This window comes from Octopus bimaculoides, chromosome 27 (assembly GCF_046866305.1).
Source record: "Octopus bimaculoides isolate indiv1 chromosome 27, ASM4686630v1, whole genome shotgun sequence".
Lineage (NCBI taxonomy): Eukaryota > Metazoa > Mollusca > Cephalopoda > Octopoda > Octopodidae > Octopus > Octopus bimaculoides.
The window spans coordinates 645001-667500 of NC_142954.1; the positions used below are offsets into that span (position 1 = coordinate 645001).

The following is a 22500-nucleotide window of genomic DNA, read 5'->3' on the forward strand; positions in this document are numbered from 1 at the left end:
ACTGAAATACTGGCACACACACATACCCTGTTGGTTACTTGCACATACAGTATTTTTAGATGTGATATAAGGCATACACACACACAATATATATATATATATATATACATATACAAAAGTGGTATATTGCTGTATGAGGCAACTATTTCAAAGGAAAAGATCTTAAAACTTGCGTAAATAAGTTATTTCTTATTAAACATAACTAATCCAGGAACCTGTAAAAATATGTGACACTTATTCGGTAACCATGATAAAACTCTGAGTTTTGGATGCCGGGGCGGAAACCCACACCGCCATCTCTTCAGTTATCTGGCCATTGAAAAGTGCTATGAAAAATTCTTAGGGAAATGACCATTAAACAAGGGAAATTACTGTGTGATTGACCGTTATTAAGACAAAAAAGCCATTAGAATGACCGCTAAGTAAGGGAAGGTTAACAGGGAAACTAACTTTTGTATGAGGAAGGTGCTGTGAGAATAAGAATAGGCTGGACAAAGTTCAGAGAGCTCCTATCCCAGCTGACAACAAAGGGCCTCTCTCTCTGAGTGAAAGGCAGATTGCTTGATGCCTGTGTGCAAACAGCTATGCTGCATGGCAATGAAACATGGGCTGTTACAGCCGAGGACATGTGTAGACTTGAGAGAAATGAAGCCAGTAATGCTTCACTGGATGTGCAATGTCAGTGTACATGCTCAACAAAGTGTAAGCATCTTGAGAGAAAAGTTAGGCATATGAGGAATCAGATGTGGTGTGCAAGAGAGAAGACTGTGCTGGTATGGTCATGTGATGCATATGGATGAGGACAGCTGTGTAAGAAAGTGCCAATCTTATATATTGATAGAAAAGGTAAGACAACAAAAGAAAGAAACCTTGATATTATGTAAATAGAGGAATTTATCTGTAAATAACATGTAACAATTATTTACATATATATATATATATATATATATATATATATGGTGGTTGTCTACTCCTTAAACAGAGTTTGACCACTTCCTGCACCTACACCTTAGCCCTTTCATGGCGTCTGATGTGGCTTTTTAAACCAGACAGTGTTTTGAAAAAACACCCACACAGATTGCACCACTGATTTGCACTACCAATACCTGCAAGTAAGTTCTGCTCATTGTGGATCCTAACATGTCTTTTAAGACCCCCATTGGATTTGCAAACCCTCTGGCACACACCACATTCAAACGTGTGCACAGACATATAATCAGAATAGCTGGATGAGGTTTGTTTTCCATGGGTTCGCAGGTGAGATTTGAGGCCAGCCAAGGACAGACATGGTCTGTCACAGACTGTGCACACAAAAAGGTCCTTGTCATTCACCTTCTCAGTCTTTACATTTTTCCTTAAATATCTCTTGAGCCCTGCTTGCATCATCCTGGCCTCTTCAAATATATATATATATATATATATATATATATATATATATATATATATATATATATATACATATGTATATATACAAATTTGTTAAAAGTGGAGAAGAGATGTTAAAATTTAAGAGAATTTTAAATTGTGACATCTTCTCTTCTCCATTTTTAACAAAATTGTTGAGTTTTATGGGATTCCTTTCCATAAATTCACATAACACACCGTATACAAGTATTATTTCCATATTCGCAAACTTGCGCCAGTAAGCTCCCAGCAAAATATGGAGAATCTATATTAGAAATCTTCTTTTGGAATCCTCCAAATTGAAGGACGAAATATAATTCAACCTTTTTACACATATATATGCATATATACATACATAGATATATATATATATATATTTGTATATGTTTATATATATATATGTACGTCTGTGTGCATACATATATATATATATTTATGTATGTGTGTATGTATGTATAAGGAAGAACTTATGTTGCATCGTCAAAATGAACTGACAACAGAAGAGGCAGCGATTGCCATTGGACATTTCTCAAAAATGCTCTCAGATGTTCCATTAGACTCTGCAACTGCCGTTCTTCAACCACTCCATCGTAGCACTAACACCCACCCACCACACTTCCATTCTCCACTCCTGCTCTTCTATAATTGTGCTCAGTACAATCGGTCTGGATTCCATGTCTGTTCTTTGTTGGGTTTTTTTTTTCTTCCCCCCTTCCATTCATTTCCCAATCTTTGCTCTGCATTGTCTGAAGAATTCTCGTCAGTCTTACAACAACTTAGCACAGTTCCATGTTGGGAAATGAAAATGTTTAATCCTATTTCGACATTTGCTACTTCTTTCTTTCTTCCTTCCTCTCTCTCTCTCTCTCTCTCTCTCTCTCTCTCTCTCTCTCTCTCTGTCTTTCCCTCTATCTGTCGCTATCTATCTTGTTTTCTTATTGATTTCTTTGTCTCCTGTCTTCTTGTTTCTTTTCTTCTTTCGTTTTCCTTCTGTATTCTTCATGGTTATCTTACAATTATCATTTGTCCTTGAAATATCCCCTTCAGTCAATGCCCTATGGTTAATAAAAAAAAGAAAATCATCATCGTCATCATCATTGTCATCGTCATCATCATCATCATCATCATTATTATTATGAGTTTTTCTTCTTGCAGTTTTGTTTCCATTTATTGCCAAGTGTCTTCATGACACCTAGGGCAAAGAAACTCACTGTATACATATTATTATTATTATTATGACAGCTAGCTAGCAGAATCATTAGCACACTGGGCAAAATGCTTAGTGGTATTTCACCCATTGCTACGTTCTGAGTTCAAATTCCACCGAGGTCAACTTTGTCTTTCATCCTTTTGGGGTCAATAAATTGAATACCAGTGAAACACTGGGGTTGATGTAATCGACTAGTCCCCTCCCCCCAAATTTCAGGCCTTGTACTTTTAGTAGACAGGATTATTATTATTATTATTATTATTATTTCTTGTCTTTGCACAGCTTCTAACGCTGGAGATGTACCACAGTGTCAGCTGTTCACTACCAGTGAACTAAGGTAACACCTCTTATTTTTCAAGCACCTTCCGGAGTATTCAAGCAGTTCCAAGCATTGCTGTTTTATGCAAGTGATCCACCCTTATTGCAGCCCTTATTGGTCCCTGAACTGGCTGGCATATTGTGTTCTTGAGCAAAACACTTCATTTCACATTGCTCCAGTCCACTCAGCTGGCAAATATGAGTAATCCTGCAACAGACCGGCATCCCATCTAGGTGGGGAATATGCATGTCATGGAAACTGGCCCTTATGAGTTGACCTGACTCAAGAAGGAAGCTTTATACTTCTACCTACACACTCACAATGAGTCTGTGTGTGTATTTGCCATATCACTTTACATTGTAAATCTTTGCAGTTAATTCATTCATACTAATATATAGTACTTACTTGTTATTCAAGTGATTGTTTTCACAGCTATATATACTTCCTAGTGCTAAGCACTCAACTATGAAGTAGATGGGAAACCTGTTTTTGTTTTTGCTTTTTTATCAGACAGTTCTACTACAGCAAGTTTGATTCTGTTCCTTGCCCAGCAGGCACCTTAGTCAGGATACAACAACGGCAACAGTACCATTTGAACTCATCATCACACTGTTTGTAATCAAGCATTCCTGACTCCACAGCCATTGGACTTAATGATCATTAGGTATTGCTAATATGTTTAATTATGACAGTCATGTCAAGCAAATGAAGAAAATCGTCTCCAAGACTGAAAGATAATTGTTGAAAACTTATTGATCTTAATTGGCAAAAAACCCAAAACACAAAGACTTAATTTGTTTAGTGTTTCAAAATGGGCAATTTACCAATTTGTGAGAGGTGCTCTCATTGGCAACTGCCCTGAAACTTACAGAATGGATGGATGTGAGAGAGAGATAGATAAATAGATAGATAGAGAGAGAGAGAGAGAGAGAGAGAGAGAGAGCTTGAAAGAGAGACAGATTTTTTTGCTTTGGTTTAAGAGAGGTGAGAAAAAACATAACAATATAATTGCAAAACGTGGTTGGACAACAGGTGAATATATTATGAGTTCAAACCCTGTTCCAGGTATTTTTTTTTTACCTTGCATAAGACTGGTGTGGGCAATGCTGTATGGTAAGAAGTTTGCTTTCCAACCACATGGTTCTCAGTTCAGTCCCACTGCGTGGCACCTTGGGCAAGTGTCTTCTACTATAGCCTAGGGGTCATAAGATTGGTTCCCTAGTTTCCATGGCTTATAAGTGACTGGGATCCGAACATAACTTTGAATGGAACACTGGTCTGTCGTAGTGTCCAGCCAATAATTTTGAGGGGAGGGAACAAGTTGATTACATTGACCCCAGTACTTGACTGGTACACTTTTTTTTTATCAATTCCCAAGTGATAAAAGCTAAGTTAATCTTGGTGAGATTCGAACTCAGTATCTAAAGAACCAGAAGAAATGCTGCTAAACAGTTTGCGTTGTGTGCTTACATTTCCGCCAGCTTACTGCTGCCTTCTCATTGTTTTGCCTTGACACCATTGCCTCCGGCATCCCCTGCCACAACAAAATTATTAGTTTAGCTCAGACTGCAACACAATATCATTACTGTAATGAATATACACATCCCTCTATTTAACTTAGATCGAGTGACCGAATACATTCCATAATGTGAGTCAGATGAGTTTATATAAAAACATGTTTATAATTGTCTCAGACTATTGACCCCGTCTTTAAAGAAGAAAGGTGTGTCAACTCTTACACCTACACCAAGTATTTTTTTTTTGTTTTTGGTACTGGCACTTTGCTGCTTATGAGGACGAGGATTCCAGTTGATCCAATCAGCAGAACAGCCTGCACAGGAAATTAACATGCAAGTGGCTGAGCACCCCACAGACACGTGTACCTTAAATTAAAGTGGTTCTCAGGGTGATCCAGCATGATGCAGAATGTGACAAAGCTGACCCTTTGAATTTCAGGTACAACTCATTTGGTACATATTTAATCGATTCCAAAAGTCGATCTCGGCGGAAATATTACTTGGAAACAGGTGAGGGTTAATGACAGGAAGAGCACCCAGCTATAGAAAATCTGGGTCAATGAATTCCAACATGGAAGGTTGGACCTCCAACCAGGCCTTTCGCGATTCCCTTGAAGCCAGGAACTTTTCAGCGCTCACTTCTATATGTGTGTGTTTGTGTTTGACCCCCCCCCCCCCTATTACTGCTTGGAAACCAGTGTTGGTTTGTTTACATCCCTGCAACATAACAGTTTAGTAAAAGAGACCAATAGAATAAGTGCCAGACTTAAGATAAGTACTGGGGTTAATTTGCTCGACTAAACCCTTCAAGGTGGTGCCCCAGGATGACCACAGTCCAATGATTAACTCAAGTAAAAGATTAAAGATGGAAGAGCAAAAGAAAGAGAAAGAGAGGGCGATTGGAAGGGAAGCAACTCTGAAGTCTTTTCTTTTTGTTATTTAGTCAGAAATCATTTTTGAATTGTTTCCATTCCTTCCCAGAGATTCTAATCAAGTGAATAATATCTTCTAGGTCAGGTGTACTCTTCAAGATGGAAAACCTGAGATAATAACCCTCCCCACTCCAAAATCTCTGACAATTGATTATTGTGGTGATTTAAATTTTCCTAACGATGACCTTTATATTTATCAAACCTCATTTTCATACATATTAGGCAACAGAAGCAGCTCTCTAGTAAAAAAAACAACTTTCTCCATCATTTATCTTTTACTCGTTTCAATCATTAAACTGCGGTTGTGTATATAGATATGTATATATATATATCTATGTGTGTGTGCCTTTGTGTTCATGTTCCTCCCCCCATCACCGCTTGACAACCGGTGTTGGTGTGTTTACATCCCCATAACTTAGCAGTTCAACAAAAGGAGACCGATAGAACTGAACCCAAAACCATATGATTGGGAAGCAAGCTTTTTACCACACAGCCATACCTGTGCATGTGTGTGTGTACACATATATATATATACACACATACATACGACAGGCTTCTTTTAGTTTCTGCCCACGAAATCCACTCACAAGCTACCATGCAGTGGGACTGAACCTGGAACGATATGGTTGGGAAGCCAACTTCTTACCACACAGCCATGCCTCTGCCTGTACATACCCTGCCATGCATTTGGCTGATGCAGTTTTATGCAGATTAAGTGAAGAAATGGTGCAGAGCCTGATTAATGCATCAGATGCTGAAGTAGACATGAATTTTGAAAAAAGCATGAATGAATACTCAGATGGGTTAACGCTTAGTAGATGGCTACTGACATCAGCGCAACATGGATCGTAGAAAGAGAGCGACTTGGAGTAGGACAAGAAAAATAAGTTTGAAAAAAATCTACTGCTTTCATTGGAAAACAAAGAGCTTTTTGTCTCTGAACAAAAAAAAAGATAGACAATGTAATTATATTCTTCTACAGAAGAATATAATAATTGATGAAACATGTGCGGAGAAAGCAAAAGTCTTTAGTAATTGGTGAAATGTAAGATGGACGTGTATGATTTGCAGAGGGTGGAGTGTTCACAAGAAAAAATCGGATGAAACGTGAGTTTGATTTTGGTTTTCTTATTAGGCACAAATATGACTGTGCGGTTAAGAAGCTTGCTTTGCAACCATGAGGTTTTGAGTTCAGTTCCAATGTGTGGCATCTTGTGCAAGTGTCTTCATCTATCACCCCCCAGATTGACCAATGCCTTGTACATGAATTTGGTAAGTGGAAACTGTGTGGAAGCCTGTCACCTTTCCAACAACAACAAATGATTCTGCTAGCTTGCTGCTTTAATAATAATGATAATAATAATAATAATAATAATAATAATAGTAATAGTAATGATAATAATAATCCTTTTCTAGTAAAGACACAAGGCCTGGAATTTGGGTGGAGGGGACTAGTCAGTTACAACGACCCCAATGTTTCACTGGTACTTAATTTATCGACCTCTAATATAATAATAGTAATAATAACACAGCATTAAATGGTGCTGCTGTTATTTGGGTGCTTCCATTGTTTGGGTGGTACCATTATTTTGGGTGATGCCATAAAAGAAACAACAGATAGACACATTATATGCCTTACAGAAATTAGTTGTAATCCTTTATGTTGTGAGTTCAGATTCTACCTTTCATATCTCTGGAGTCATACCAACAAACTAGTGAAGTACTAGAGTTGCTTCAATCAGTTACATATGAAACGGTACCAGTTTTTTGGCGCCGTGCCCACATGGAAGACCATTATTTAGAGATACGTATCCAGATACTGGCAGTCTTTCCAGAATCTTCTCAAGCAATTTGTCAAGGTGAAGTCTGGGATATATTTTAGTTTGTAGATTTAGGGGGTAGATTTAAGATTACTGTTGTTGTTCTTCCACCACTATTACCATCACCACAGTCTGCCCATAATGAGGTTTATGGCCAAAGCCTCTCCAGCTATGACCTTTCCGTCCTAAACAGCTGATGAAGGCAAAGTTCCATAAATGGCTCGTCTGTTGTCTGTAAACAAAGTCCGTTTTTGTGCTTTATGTTCCCGTTCCTTTTTCTGACGTCCTGTCTCCGGATATGCATCTATATATACATGTAGATGTAGGTATGTACATATATGTATCTATACATGCATATGCTCATATATCATTTGTATTATATATATGTATATATATGTATGTATGTATATTTGTGTGCATCTTTGTGTCTGTTTGTTCCCACACCCCCATACCAACACTTGACTACCAATGTTGGTGTATTTATGTCCCTGTAACTTAGCGGTTCAGCAAAAGTGACTGATAGAGTAAGTACCAGCCTTACAAAGAATAAGTTCTGGGGTCGATTTCTTCAACTAAAAGGTGGTGCTCCAGCTTGGCTGCAGTCAAATAACCGAAACAAATAAAACGGATTAAAGAATATCTGACCATCACCGAAACGCACAGAATGTCTTTTCCACAGAGTAAAACTGATAAAACATTTATGCCTCCATTGGAAGGAATATAGATTTAATGACTTTAAGTGATCCAAACAGTTCAAAGTAGCTTTATCATTGATTTTATCTGGCAGTGATCAATCTCTCTTGGGTTTTTTTGCATTTATCATATCTTTCGTTGATGCAAGTCTGACCTCAAACAACAGCAATATCCTCGATAAGTGTGACAAACACAATAGAGCTATTAATAAGCTCTTGCCTACCACATCCTTTACACTGCTACTGTTTAGAAAAGGCATGAAACTCACAATACAAGCTGACAAAGGAGCTGCAATATGGTCATATGATCTGCTAGAAATAGCAGTCAAAACTGGTTTTGTTCCAGTTTCATGAGAATTCTAGTTCTAACTTCTGCGCCCTTTTTGGCAGTCAGTCCTTATGTAAAAATCAGGCATTTGAACATATCTGACGTTAATTTGTCCAGTTTAAACTTGTCGCATTCCCTGTTAAATCTACCAGCATATCTGATGTAGTCCTCATCATTGTCTTTCTCTATGTTCAGACACTTCCAAAGCAATGAGTGCTTTCCACTGAAAATTTTACACAATGCATTTATTGTGTCCTTCAAGTTTATGTCCAAAGGTTTTCTTGGGAGTCCATAATTACTGTACTCATTCATGTTCTGTTGTTGCCAGCTTTCTCAAGATTGTGTTTTCATCTCATCATCCCAGGGGACACGCTTGTACAACTCTGCACTTCCTGTCCCTGAGCCTATGTGGATCACCACTGTGATTTAGGTTGATTGCTTCAACTGCTTCTTGTATTGTCCAAGCTTTTCAGGGGAGTTTAATTTAGAAGTGTCAATCGACTTGGGTGCATTCGTGTTGCCACACTTCAGTTTTTTTTACAGTCAGTGATCAAGAGGCAGGTAGGCAGGCAGACAGGCACACAGGAGCGTTTACCAGAGAGATTTTACACCTGGTGGGTCTTTCCTACAGACAATTATATAATTGAGAATGTGCCACTGAAACTCCTCACCACACACATTCATACATACACATATATACATACACATATATACATACACATATATACATACATACTCACAAACTTATGCGTACATGCATGCATATGTATGTGTGTACATACATATGTATGTACTCATGTATGTATATATGTGAAGGGACATGGCTTAGTGGTTAGGGCATTTCGCTCATGACCGTGAGGTTGTGAGTTCAGTTCCCAGCAACACATTGTGTCCTTGAGCAAGACACTTTACTTCACATTGCTCCAGTCAACTCAGCTGGCAAAATAGAGTAGTACCTGTAATTCAAAGGACTAGCCTTGTCACACACTGTGTCATGCTGAATCTCCCTGAGAACTACATTAAGGGTACACGTGTCTGTGGAGTGCTCAACCATTTGCACATTAATTTCACGAGCAATCTGTTCTGTTGATTGTATCAGATGGGACCCTCATCGCCGTAACCGATGGAGTGTGCCTATATATGTATGTATGCATAATCTTAATATATATATATATATATATATATATATATATATATATATATCTTGATTGTTGTTTTAGTTATTTTTGCTGTTTAAAGTTGTCAGCAAAGAATGCCATTTTGATATTTTTTGCTATTTTCTAACACTCTCCAGATTGTTGATATAATGTGCGCATGTCTATACACACACACACACACACACACAGAAACACATACACACATGTAGGTATGCATGCATATATATATATATAATGTACAAATTATGTATGTATATATATATATATATATATATATATATATATATATATATATTTATGAATATGTGTGTGTATATATACACACACAGAAGCTCACACCCACATATGTATAATATATATATGAATATACTTATATGTTCATATATATATATATATATATATATATATATATATATATATGAACATATATGTATATATAATATATGTATGAATATATGCACAGCACACCTATACACACACAGATGAATGTGTTCAAACAAAGAGAATAGGGGATAGTGGAATTAGTTCCACAGGGACCGTAGCACATGACTTTTGCATAGCCACGTAGCTACACATGCACTTGTATATTAGTGAATACATATCGTGTCTGCGTGTGCGTCTATACATGCATACATACATGTGTACACACACTCACATGCACACATACATGCATAATGTATGTAAGTACAAAAGAAATGGAACGTTCTCTGATATGTTGTGTAGCGTTGGATGGATGGATGCTGGAAGTAGGTTATTGCTGTTGGTTTGCTCTCTCCAGGCCAGTCCTGATCAAAAGCATTCCAATCCACGACCATCCCCTCTTAGAGGAGTGGAGAACTCTGTTATTCAATGTGTGGGTGGATATGATGGTGATGTAATATTAAATAACAATGCCTACCCTTGTGTTGTGCGTTTGAGCACAGGGTGGTTTCGTTGGGTTAGAATACAATAAAAGAGGTTTTGTTGAGGTATGGTAGCAACCGAATGGTATGATTAAGGCGTATGGCTGCCAATGTTATAACTGTTGGTGGTATAGAACAGCTGTTACTGGTATAGTATGGCAGTGAATGATATAGTATGGCAGTGAATGATATAGTATGGCTATCAGTGATATAGTATGGCTGTCAGTGATATAGTATAACTGTTAATGGTATAGTATGGTATAGTAGAGCAGTCATGGGCGTAGCATTGCTGTTAGTGGTATAGAGGTATGGCTGTCTGAGGTTTAATGATGAGACCGTTAGTGGTATGGTGGTAGAGTAACTGCAAGGAGCAAAAGTACCAACATAGAATTATTGATTCATTGTAAAGTTAGGCAGGTACAATCATCAAAGTTAAGTGGAAGAATGAACGCACAATAACCACCACCACCACCACCACCACCACCACTACTTACTACTATTAACTACTACAAAAGAGAGGGTTGAAGAAGGGGGTCGGTGGAGGAGGAGGAGGAGAAACAAAGGCCAAGAACTACATCAGATGGTGGCTAATTACAACCATGAATAAAAATGGGGAAAAGATTTGTTTGTTTTTTATGATGCTGATAGCAGTGGTGATGATGATGTTGATACTGATGATGATGATGATAATAGTGGTGGTGGTGGTGGTGGCGGCAGTGATGAGGATGTTGATGATGGGGATGATATTGGTATTGGTGATGATGCTGATGATGGTGTTGGTTGTGGTGGTGGTGGTGGTGATGATAATGATAACGATGTTGATAACAAGAACAAGCTCAAAGTCAGTGCATTGATCTTGAACTCCCACCTTCCTTTTTTTTCCGTTTCCCTATCGCCCCCGCCCCCACTCACTCTCCTCCCCCCTCTCTCTCCCTCTTTCTCTCCCTCTCTCTCTCTCTTTTGTGTTGTTTGGGTTGGATCCAAAATATCGATAGCTATTGAACATTTCACAAATAAGTGTTTCACTATGTAGCTGGACACCCGCCTACTCCATACCACACACACACACACACATACGCACACACACATGCATCTACCCCCCTCCTCCGCCTAACCGACTCTCCCCCCCCACCGTCCCGTCCTGTCCCCTCTTCCCCCCTCCCCCTCTATCTGCAGTAAATAGAAAGTGCAACTTATTACATAGTCTGTTTCATCAGTTTTCAAATGACCCCTTTTTCAGGCGTGTGTGCGGGTGCATGCATGCATGCGTGTGTGTGTGTGTTTTAATGGGTTCTATTGTTCTTGTTGTTACTGTAGTTTTTTCCTGTTGTTGTTGTTGTTGTTGTTCCCCTATTACTTTTGTCTTTGTTTGCTTTTTTCTTGGTCTTTAATATCAATAACGAGTGCAATACATATTATCGTTATCATCACTATCATCATCATCATCATCATCATCATGGTGTTCTTTACCTCCCTCCCTCCTTCCTTCCCTTCAAAGTACGAAACTGTGCAGTTCCCTCGCTTACACCCAACCACAGCAGGGCCAACCCAATCAAGATGCCCAGATGTCCTTCCAGGGTCATCTCATAGAAAATATTGCTTTTATTTAACCACAGGTCAGTCCTGACTGAGTAGGTCTACAATCAAAACTGTTCCAGAAATATGATCAAGCTATCTTTTTCTTCTTTCCTCTTTTTTATATCAAGGACCACATTGTCCAATGGGACCATCCTTCCTTCCGAAGCCGTCTTAAGGCATTAGGACAGAATTTGAGGAAGGAAGTTTAGCTGCCAATTCTAGCAGGCTCAATGGCACTTGGTGAAGTGTCTGCACAACGTTGGACTTTCAAATGGTTTCCTAAAAGTACCTCAAAGAATCATTCTAAAGTTCCTCATCATCATCATCATCATCTTCATCAACATTGTTATCACTGTCTTTACTGCCGTCATTTTATAATCACCATCATCATTACCATTGTCATCATTATCATCATCGTTGTCATCACCACCACCTCATTATCATCATTGTCATTGTCTCCACCACCATCATCATCATCACTGTTATCATTGTCTGTGCTGTCATCATTTAATTATTACTATTATTGACATGCTTGTCATTGATGACAAAAAGAAATCATCCCTTTCCTTGCCTGTAGATCTTTGGAATGGTGGCATGTTTGTGGTTTATTTTCTCACAGAACATCTTGCCCCGTCCTCCATAAACACATCTCATTGCTTTGTATCTACACTCATACTATTGTGGTCAATCAATACCTTTTAGATGAAATATCAGCCATTACCAAGTAATTCTATAAAGTCTCTTTCATGTATGTGTGTATGTAAGTGTTATGATAAATTTGCACATGTATGTGTATACATTTCTATATGTATCTGTGTATATATTTGTGTGTGTGTATTTATATACATGCACATATATGTACACACATAATATATATAGTATGTGTGTGTGTGTTTATATATATGTGGTATTCTCATCTAAAATAGAGACGAGTACAAATATTTTCATGTGGAATGCTACTGCCATCTCTAGCAGACGAGATGTCCAGTATTAAAGAGAGGCAGAAATAGCCTGAAACCTGCCCAAGGTGTCACGCAGTGGGACTGAGCCTGAAAGCATGTGGCTGGGAGGCATGCTTCTTACCACATAGCCATGCCTACAACAGGCTCCTTTCAGTTTCTGTCTACCAAATCCACTCACAAAGCTTTAAGCTGGTCTGAGGACTAGTAGAAGACATTTGCCCAAGGTGCCACACAGCAGGACAAAATCAAAAATTCATATATAGGTACGTGTGTGTGTAATTATCTATCTATCTCTCTATCTATCTATCTATCTATCTATCTATCTATCTACCTACCTATCTACCTATCTATCTATCTATCTATCTATCTATCTATCTATATGCATGTACATAAGCGTAGGCAGAACATGATTGCTATCTTATAAGTGCAAATTCTAAGTGCCAATTTTATCAGATGTGTGTGTGTGTGTGTGTGTGCATACTACTTCAGTATTTATTTTAACCGACTTCAGACTTCAGGAAACATAATATTTTGTTTGTACAATGGCTGTGAGTTTCTCAGCAAGTGTACTCTTTTTTGCTATCAACTCCTGTCACTCCTTGTCACTGCACCAGAAAACTTTCCCAATCTTGTGACCTGAAGTTAATGGCCTAAAGATGTTTCTCATGATGCAGACTGGTTGGTCCTTGACACAGTTGGCAGCAGCAGCCACTGGCTTGTAACGGCTACTGTAATCAACTTCCATCTATAATTTTATTTCCTGTGTATATATGTGTGTGTGTTTGTGTGAGATAGAGAGAGCAAGAGAGAGCCTGTTTGCTTGTGTCTACATGTATATATATATATATATATATATATATATGATGTTGCTTTTATGGTTTAGTTCTAGGTCAGCTCTTATCCATCTAAACCAATGTTTCTCAACCATTTAAAAAAATTTTTATCTATGAACCCTTTTGATTCCTATTTTATTGCAGTAGTCCCTCGCAGCCATTCACTGTTTAAAAACTAGTCTTATAGGTACTTCTTTTGAAATTGCCCTTTTGTTATTCCCACATTCCCTATGTAAAACATCAGAAGAAGAAACCTGGCTGTTTCTTGCAATAAATACATCGAAAGCAAAATTTCTTTCATGGACCTTTGAAATACTATTGTGGATCCTATGTACTATTTTGCTTGTGTAAATCCCCAAAATCTTACATGGACCTTAGTTGATAACCACTGAAGCCCAATGCTTCTATCGACCCCTTTGGTTCCTCTTTTAATTGGATGAAACCTCACAACCATTCAATGTTTAAAGATGTCTCATTATATTTTTATAATTAAATATTTTGGGGAATTGTATTAAAAAAGTGTGAAAACATTTTGTGTATTGTAGAAATATGACCAATTTATTGCAGATAAATTTTTGTAAAATCCTAAATGGATCCCCAAGGATCATATGGACCCTCGGCTGGAAACCACTGAAATCCTATTTTTCTCAATCATTTTTTTTTAGCTTTGAACACCTTTGATTCCTGTTTTAATTGGTTGGATCCCCACAGCCATTTGATGTTTTAAAAATCCTGTTATATTTTTTGAATTAAATATTTTTTGAAATTGTATAAAAATAAAGATTGTAAACATTACATTTGGCAGAATAATCTCAATGCTAAAGGGTTAAACTGGTCAGATCCAGTTCAAACTGGCCATATCTGACCTCTCACATCATTGAAACCTCAAAGCTATGAAATAATGTATGATTAATTGAAAACAATGTGAATAAATAAGCATTACATTTGACAGAGGAATCTGAATGTTAAAGGTTTAATGAAAGGAGATTAATTGAAGGAGATTTGGCTGCTATTTCTAATAGGTTGAGAGACAAAGCAGTTCTAGTCTTCATTAATTCTTTTGTTACCATACTTTTGTTTCAATTAATTTTGAAAATATTGAAGGAATTTAGTAAAATAACTTTGTTGTTCTTAAGCCGAAGTCTGGAACATAGATAAATTAACATGAAATTCTAAAGCACAGTTTTAATTAGATGGCTTTAAAAGAGGAAGTTTTTTATTACAGAACCAGGAGTGGCAGTTTGGTAGCAAAATGGTTAAACCAATCCTGCAATGAAGTTAATTAATAATATACCCTAATTCCTTATGTACCCTGGGCCTGTAAAACACTAGGGTCTCTGACTGTTTTAGTTAATTATTGGTGTGAAATTAATTAATGAACTGTATTCCTTACATGCAAGCCTGTACAACATGAATATATGTGGTTGCTTGTTCTGTTAGAAATAGCAGCCAAGTCTCCCTCAGATCATTCTCTGCTATTGTAAATAAGGAGAGAGTAGGACGGTGACGAGTAGAATGCCTTTGAGCATGAGTTGACAGGGTTAGGATTGACCTGGGGCTAAACAGCAAACTGAATCACGGATCTAGAACAGATGAGGGGAGGCGTCTGTAACTGGTTGTTTGACCTACTAGAAGTAGCAGCCAAATGTCCCTCAAATCACACCTTAGGAAGAAAAGATTATAACACAGAATATTAGAAAGATGATAGATTGTCTGAAACAAGTATTGGTTGGTCATGGGTGGGATGATTTTGATTATTGGTCTTTACGATCAGGCCTGGCCTGGGGCTAAACAAGAAAAACTACTGCATTCTGTGGCTGATAAAATTGTTGGCATTCTTGTTGCTGGTGTTGTTTTTTTGCAAAAATGTTGGGTGGAACAGAAAGATGTGACCATCTCTATTACAGCAGTCATTGCCACTTCCACCCTGATTTGTGTATGTGTGCGTGCGTGTGTGCGTGTGTGTGTGTGTGTGCATGCACGTGTGAGTGCAGCTGTGATGTTTTATTTTCCCTCCAGCCTAATTGAATACGAGAATACGGTAAAATTAGTATTATCACATTGGAGAGAGAGAAGACAATATTAGTCAATGACTCAAAATGATTTTGATTTTGATTTTGATTCATAGGAGATAGCTCGAGACATGTTTCAGCCTTGTTATGACTTCATCAGTGAAGTATAGATTTTTCTCTATCTGAAATAATGATGAAAGAACTATTCAGCAAATGAATGCAACCCAACATTACACACTGGTTGGGATAGAGAAATAGATCTGTATAGACCAGGGGCGGTGAAGTACCCTGCTCGCCTGCATTAAAACTTGAAGCCGCCAGCTGACAAAACCTCTAAAAAACATGATGAAGAAAATGGTTTAAGTCTTGGGAGTAAATAAAACAGTAATTCAATATAAGTTGCAAAACTATAAATTTGTACAATCAATGATGCTTTATTTTCCTCAGAACAGAAATGTCCCGTCTGTTTTTATGCACTTACAACTACCCCCTTGGTACTAAAAAAAAAGGCTCCCCCCACCCACCCTGGTTTACAGAATAAAATAACTTTGTGATGTTTTAACTTCTGCAATATTCCCTCCCCTGCTCCTCCTTCAACCCACTCTTGCCTCTCCTTATCTCGTTCTCCCTCTCCTTCTCTCTTCCTCCCCTGATTCCCCATATTCCAGATGCTTCAACTTTCATGGTTTTACTGTATTCTATTTCTTGTAGAGAATTTAGAAGTGAGAACAGGATTCTATAATGGCTGTAGTTGTTCTTTAACCCTAATTCCACCCTGATTGAGCAGAGCTCTGGTCACAGGTAGTCTAACTGTGACCATTCAAAACATTTGGTAGGGAGTGATTTGAGGAAGATTTGGTTACTATTTTTTTCATCTCTGGACCCCTTCGATTCCTATTTTGCTGGAGTGGACACTCATAGCTGTCCAGTGTTTAAAAAAACCCCAATTTTTATTATTAAGTATTTTTAGGAACTGTATTAAAACAAAAAATTGTTAAAATATTTTGTGTTGTAGAAGTAAAACTGATTTATTTCATGGAGATTTTAACAACAGCATCTTTTATGGATCCCAGTTGCGAAACACTGATATTGGGGCTCTCTCACATCAAATAGGACAGTGTTTCTCAAGCTGAAAAATGTCAGCTGCTCCCCCCTGCATTTTCTTTCTGGCAACAGAAATCTGCCTGAACAAATTCCATCTGACCCATGCAAGCATGGAAAAATGGACGTTAAAACGACGACGACGACGATGATTAAATGAATGAATAAATAATCTGTTTTGGAGTCTGTGTTGATCAGGAGAGTGTTCCTAAGGTTGGTGCTGTTGGAAGAGTCCTGAGACATTGTTGCAGTTTTGATAGCCTTAGTTCAGCTACGATAAAACAAACCTTTCATCCGGAACATTCCAGCCGTGACCAGCCCATCTTTCAGGTACTGTCTTTTTAGGACTACATAATCTAATATATAGGGGTTTATTTCCCCTAAAGATGTGTTATTAGAGAAAGATATGGCTGCTATTTCTAGCAAACTGAATGACTGCGAGGAGTCTCCCTCATTGGCCAGCGGTTTTGTAGTAGTGTTTTGGGATGTTGCGAAGGTGATTTGTGTGTTTAAGCGGTTGAGCAAGACATTCTAGCCGTGACCAGCCTTTCAAACATAATCTAAGATTATATAAGTCTTTTTGAGAGAAATCTGGCTGTTTTTTCTCGCAGTCTTAGTGGTCGTATGGAACTGTCCTCGTTTGGCTTGTTCCCATGGTGTTTGCGTGAATACTGGTGGTGATTGTTATTTTGGTGGCGAGCTGGCAGAGTCGTTAGTATGCCGGCCAAAGTATTTAGTGGTATTTCGTCCGTCAGTCCGAGGTCGACTTTGCTTTTCATCCTTTCGAGTTCGATAAAATAAGTACCAGTTGAGCACTGGGGTCGATATAATCGACTAACACCATCCTCCAAAATTGCTGGCCTTGTGCCAAAATTTGAAACCATTATTATTATTATTATTATTATTATTATTATTGCTAAGGCGGCGAGCGAGCAGAGTCGTTACCGTTCCTGACAAAACGTTTAGTGGAATTACTTCCAGCTTTACATTTTGTGTTCAAATTCTGCCGAGGTTTACTTTGCATTTCATTCTATCGGAGTTGATAAAATAAAGGACCAAGCCCTAGGGTCGATGTAACCGACTCTTCCCCACTGTCCCAAAATGTCATGCCATGGTGCCTATGGAAAGGTGATGCTTGTGTTTTTGTGTATTAATAATGGAGGTGATGTTAGTAATTAGGAGTACGTGCTTGTGACGATCGGACAATACTGTGTAGATTGCATTGGAGAATCGTGTAACGATGTTTGTTGCTGTGTGTAGTCTGATCGTGTCCACATACTGTGAGGTATCTTTTCGTTACTCGGCCGAAATTCATGTTTGGGACGGGATGTCGTGAGAGAATGTATTCCAGCACATGATGATGTTAGTTGGCGTCCTATTATAATTCCATTCACATCTAGGATGCTTTTAAAACTGACACAGAACTCGACTAAAGAATGAAAAACAAAGTTGACCTCGACAGGATTTGAAATCAGAACGTTGAGGGCCAGGAATTAAATTCCGCAAATGTTTTCTGACGTTCTAAACGCCACCACCCTCCACCCGCTTTTCTATTCTTGTTTTTAGGTATGTGACAGTGAGATTCTGATGGGGTTTAAGTGTTGTAAGGAAGGATATGTTGTGGGTAATCAGGTCAAATTGTGAATATAAATATATTTTGACGATATGGTATTGTGGTAGGGGACATCGATCGGATGTAAGATGTAGTTGTTTGTGATGTAGTATGACAGTTAAGGTGTGTTGTGGGACTGTAGTAGTGTGGTAATCAAGACAAGTTGGGCCAAAATACGTTTGGGATGTATTGTAGCAGCGAGATCATGTATTCTGTTACATGGAGATATGTCATTTGTGATAAGCTCGTATGACAACCAAGGCATGTTATATGGCGTTGTAGATTAGTAGTGGGGGAACATGTTGCATGTATTGCTGACCAATTTACTTATCCAGGCTCTCACCATATCAAGGAGTTTCACCGTAGTCAGTCGCTCGACCTGATGATCAACCGACAGACAAATCCCTTTCAAAATTGTACCACTATTTTCAAACGAGGGACCACATAGTGATGCTGATTAAAGGCTATATTTCATCCCTTCCCAGTTACTCACACACTTTATTTCCTCTTACTTCCTTTTTGCTGCTTTTCCACATTTCGGACATTTCCCTCAGACAATTATATCTTCAAGTGCGCGCGCCTCAACACACACATATATCTATCTTCTCCTATTTTCGCGCTTTCCTACTCTATCAATATATCTAAGTGGGTGACTCCCTTCTTCTTCTAGATTCTTCTCTTCATTCTACATCCTTCCTTCCTTTCTCTTTATATATCTGCCTACTTCTTTTTCCTCTTCCTTTCTGCTGTTCTCTCATCCCCCCCTCTCTATTATCACTTTACACACTTCGTTTTCCCCCCCTTCTTCTGTCCATGTAGCACAAAATTACTTTCACTCACCATGTCACACATTCCTCCCTTCCTCCCTCTCTCTCTCTCCAGCCACACATGACTTAGTCCTTCTTTTTCTAACACATGATACCATCTTTCTTTCTTCCCCACCTCAATTATAGCCGTGTCTTTCTCTCCCGCCTCACATTCCAACTCTTTCACCAACGTCCTCTCTCTCTCTCACTTCTCTGTTTATCTCTCTCTCTCTTTCACCAACGTCCTCCTCTCCACTCTCTCATTCCCTCCTTCTACATCACCTATCTCACTCTCAATATTTCCCCTACTTAACTCCCTCTGTCACAATCCTCCTCCTCCTCCATCGGCTCCCTTTCCTTTCTTTCCCTCCCACTTCGTCATCCTATCTCCGCACCCGCACTCACACTCTAGCTTCCTGCTTCTCACTCTACTCTCTTCCTCCCTCTCTTGTTGCTACAAACCACAGCACCGAGTGGAGCTGTTGGCCTCGTCGCTTGCTACTAGTTTGTTGGTTGATTCTCACTTCCTGCATTAATTTCTTGTTTTGTTTTCCTTATTTTTTTTTACTTCTTATTGTCTTTTTTCTCTCCCTTTCTTGTTGATCCCTTCATCATCGTCATAATAATTAGTGACTTTCCTTTCTTTCTTCACTTAACAACTAACAGTCGGTGGTGTGTTCCCCTCCTGTGATTTTCCTATCATAAACTCTACGATAGAGTGCAGCGGCGGCGGCGGCGAAATGTAAAAAGTGGTGGCCTCTTACACACTGCTGTCAGTTGTGTGTTACCGCCCTAACTCAATATACTCTCCACTGTACTACATACAATATTATATTGTGTGTATGTTGTGTGTGTGTGTGAGTGTATGTTTGTGTGTGAACGGCAAGTGTCGATAGACACTGCTCTCTCTGTTCCACACTCATACTGTCACACATACACACTAAACAATCTATTACATGTACACATACACACTGCGTGAAGTTCAAATTAGAAGCTTAAGAAACGGGCCTTGCCACCATTTTATCCCATCATCAGCATCTACTCACCTACCCATCTATTCCCTTTCTTAACTAGCCACCCTATCGTCTCTGATCATCAACCTATTCTGTCTGTCCATCTGTTTATCTTTATATCTTTCTATCCATCCTTCCCTGTTCTTGTCTAGTTGGAAAGCGACGATCTCTGTCCCAAATATCTCTCTCGATCTGCCTGTCATCACACACGTCTACCCTATCCTGCCATCCTCCGCCAGCCATCTATCTACCTCTAAGCTACTCCATAACCACTATCTTTTACAACCAGCCAGAAAACCGATGGAATGACCAGCCGGCCAGTGCCTCCTACAGCCGCACACAGGTGGATAGACAGCAAACACCACCACCACCACCACCAACAACAACCACACCAACAACAGCAACACCCACAGACACACCACCATCAACACCATCACCATCAATACCCCGCACACGAACACCATCATCTATACCACCAACACCAACCACCACATTACCACTTACAACAGCAACAACAACAACAACAACATCTGCAGTATAGTAGAGCTAGAATGTCGGCGCCGTCAAGTGTCAGCGGAGGACGAACCAACAGGACTACTACCAACCAGAACAAACCTGATGTGATACCCTCTCCCACCATGTCCGGCTCACCCAGGGGAAAGGTAAAAAAAAAATTCACTCTAATAACCATATTCTTCACACACACACAGCTATATTTACTACACATGTAACGTTTTTTTTTTTTTTACGATATATATTTTTGTAATATATATATTTTGTCTAGGTTGATGCTTTATCAGTTTTATGTACCCATCATCTCTCTCCACCCGTATCTCTCACTGGTCCCGACCTCCTCCAACCTCACACAATTGTCTCTCCCACTGCTCCTCTCCATCCTTCCCTCTCTCTCTCTCCCTATTAGCACTTGTATGCTTTATGGTTGTCACTGCCACAGCCTTTTTCTCGTCCATTTCCATTAAATTCACCAAAACTATAATCGAGACACACACACACACGTCTCATTTACACCTCACTACACATCATAGAAAACCACACACACACACACACACACACATATATATATATATATATATATACACACTGGTCACATACATTCACCGTTATATATACATACATTTCAATAGTTCACATTTCACAATAGTACCGCATACATCACGTACATTTGTCTGTGTCATGTAATGACAAGTATGTGTGTGTACATATATCTATAATGTGCATGTGTGTATAAAATGTGTATATGTATATATATACTCATGCCAGCATGGAACATGGACGTTAATGTGTGTGCAATATATATATATATATATATATATAAATGTGTTATGCCAATTTATGGGTGCATGTGTATATAGACACTTCCACGGTAGTGAGTTATCAAAATATACGCTTTATATACATACTGCTAAATAAAACGAGAGACCTAAATTATACAGACATCGGAAACCTACTCCCATCACACATCACACCTTTATATTTCGGGGCTTACCTAAAAACATACACTTATGTTTTATATATATATATTAATTCGTAACGTACACCCAATTTAATCAGTGTGGATTTGTCTCTCTGTATATTTATTAAACCATAAACTGCCTCACACTAATTCAACAGCTGTACTACACAAGAGTTGCTTCATTATTCACACAAAAAACGGCCTCAGTGCAGTGAATTCTAGTGCTTTCTTCCTCTCTCTCTAACCCTACCACAGTTCGTGCAACAAGAACTATCTATCATCAATTACTGCTGCTACCATTAACTACTAAAGACCAGGACAGATGCCCCATCACATTTCATTTGTTTAGACCAAAGAAATCATGTCATTTATTTCTTGAATTATTATTATTATTATTATTATTATTTTGGTTTTCCTCTTTTAGCCCATTGCTTATCTATTGTCTTGTCTCATCGGAACATGTATCGCACTTGTACATTTAATAATTGCACAGATCAGCAAACTGATGCTCTCACTAATTGCACACACACGCACACACTCATACATACAAGTGTGTGTGTGTATTTAGGTGTTGTGTTAACTCCGGTTGAATTCAGCAAATGTTTTTATTGTCTCTTTTTCTTTTGTTTTTATAATATAATCGTATAAGGAGCGGGACGACTATCTTTCTTATTTTACTAGTCTATCTTTGTGTGTGTATATATGTATATACACACACACACAATACACATATCCCAATCTGTCTACAACACACACTTCTGTCCATCTCTCTCTCTCTCTCTCTCTCTCTATCTATCTATCTATCTATCTATATATATATATATATAT

At 38.5% G+C, this 22500-nt stretch overlaps 1 protein-coding gene across 50 annotated transcripts in view; it reads left to right on the forward strand.

Annotated features, from left to right (window-relative positions):
* LOC106870514 (RNA-binding motif, single-stranded-interacting protein 2) overlaps positions 1-22500 on the forward strand; it is a 161213-nt gene that overhangs the window by 48919 nt on the left and 89794 nt on the right. For 6 of the 50 annotated variants that reach the window (XM_089343701.1, XM_089343687.1, XM_089343688.1 and 3 more), the window contains one exon: positions 20488-20860. The exons of 32 other annotated variants lie outside the window; for them this stretch is intronic. In XM_089343701.1, coding sequence (XP_089199827.1) covers positions 20488-20860 — 373 coding nt within the window. Of the gene's footprint in view, positions 1-18911; positions 20861-22500 lie in introns of those variants that run through there. 12 more of the 50 variants (XM_089343726.1, XM_089343731.1, XM_089343727.1 and 9 more) reach the window with 5 other exon arrangements.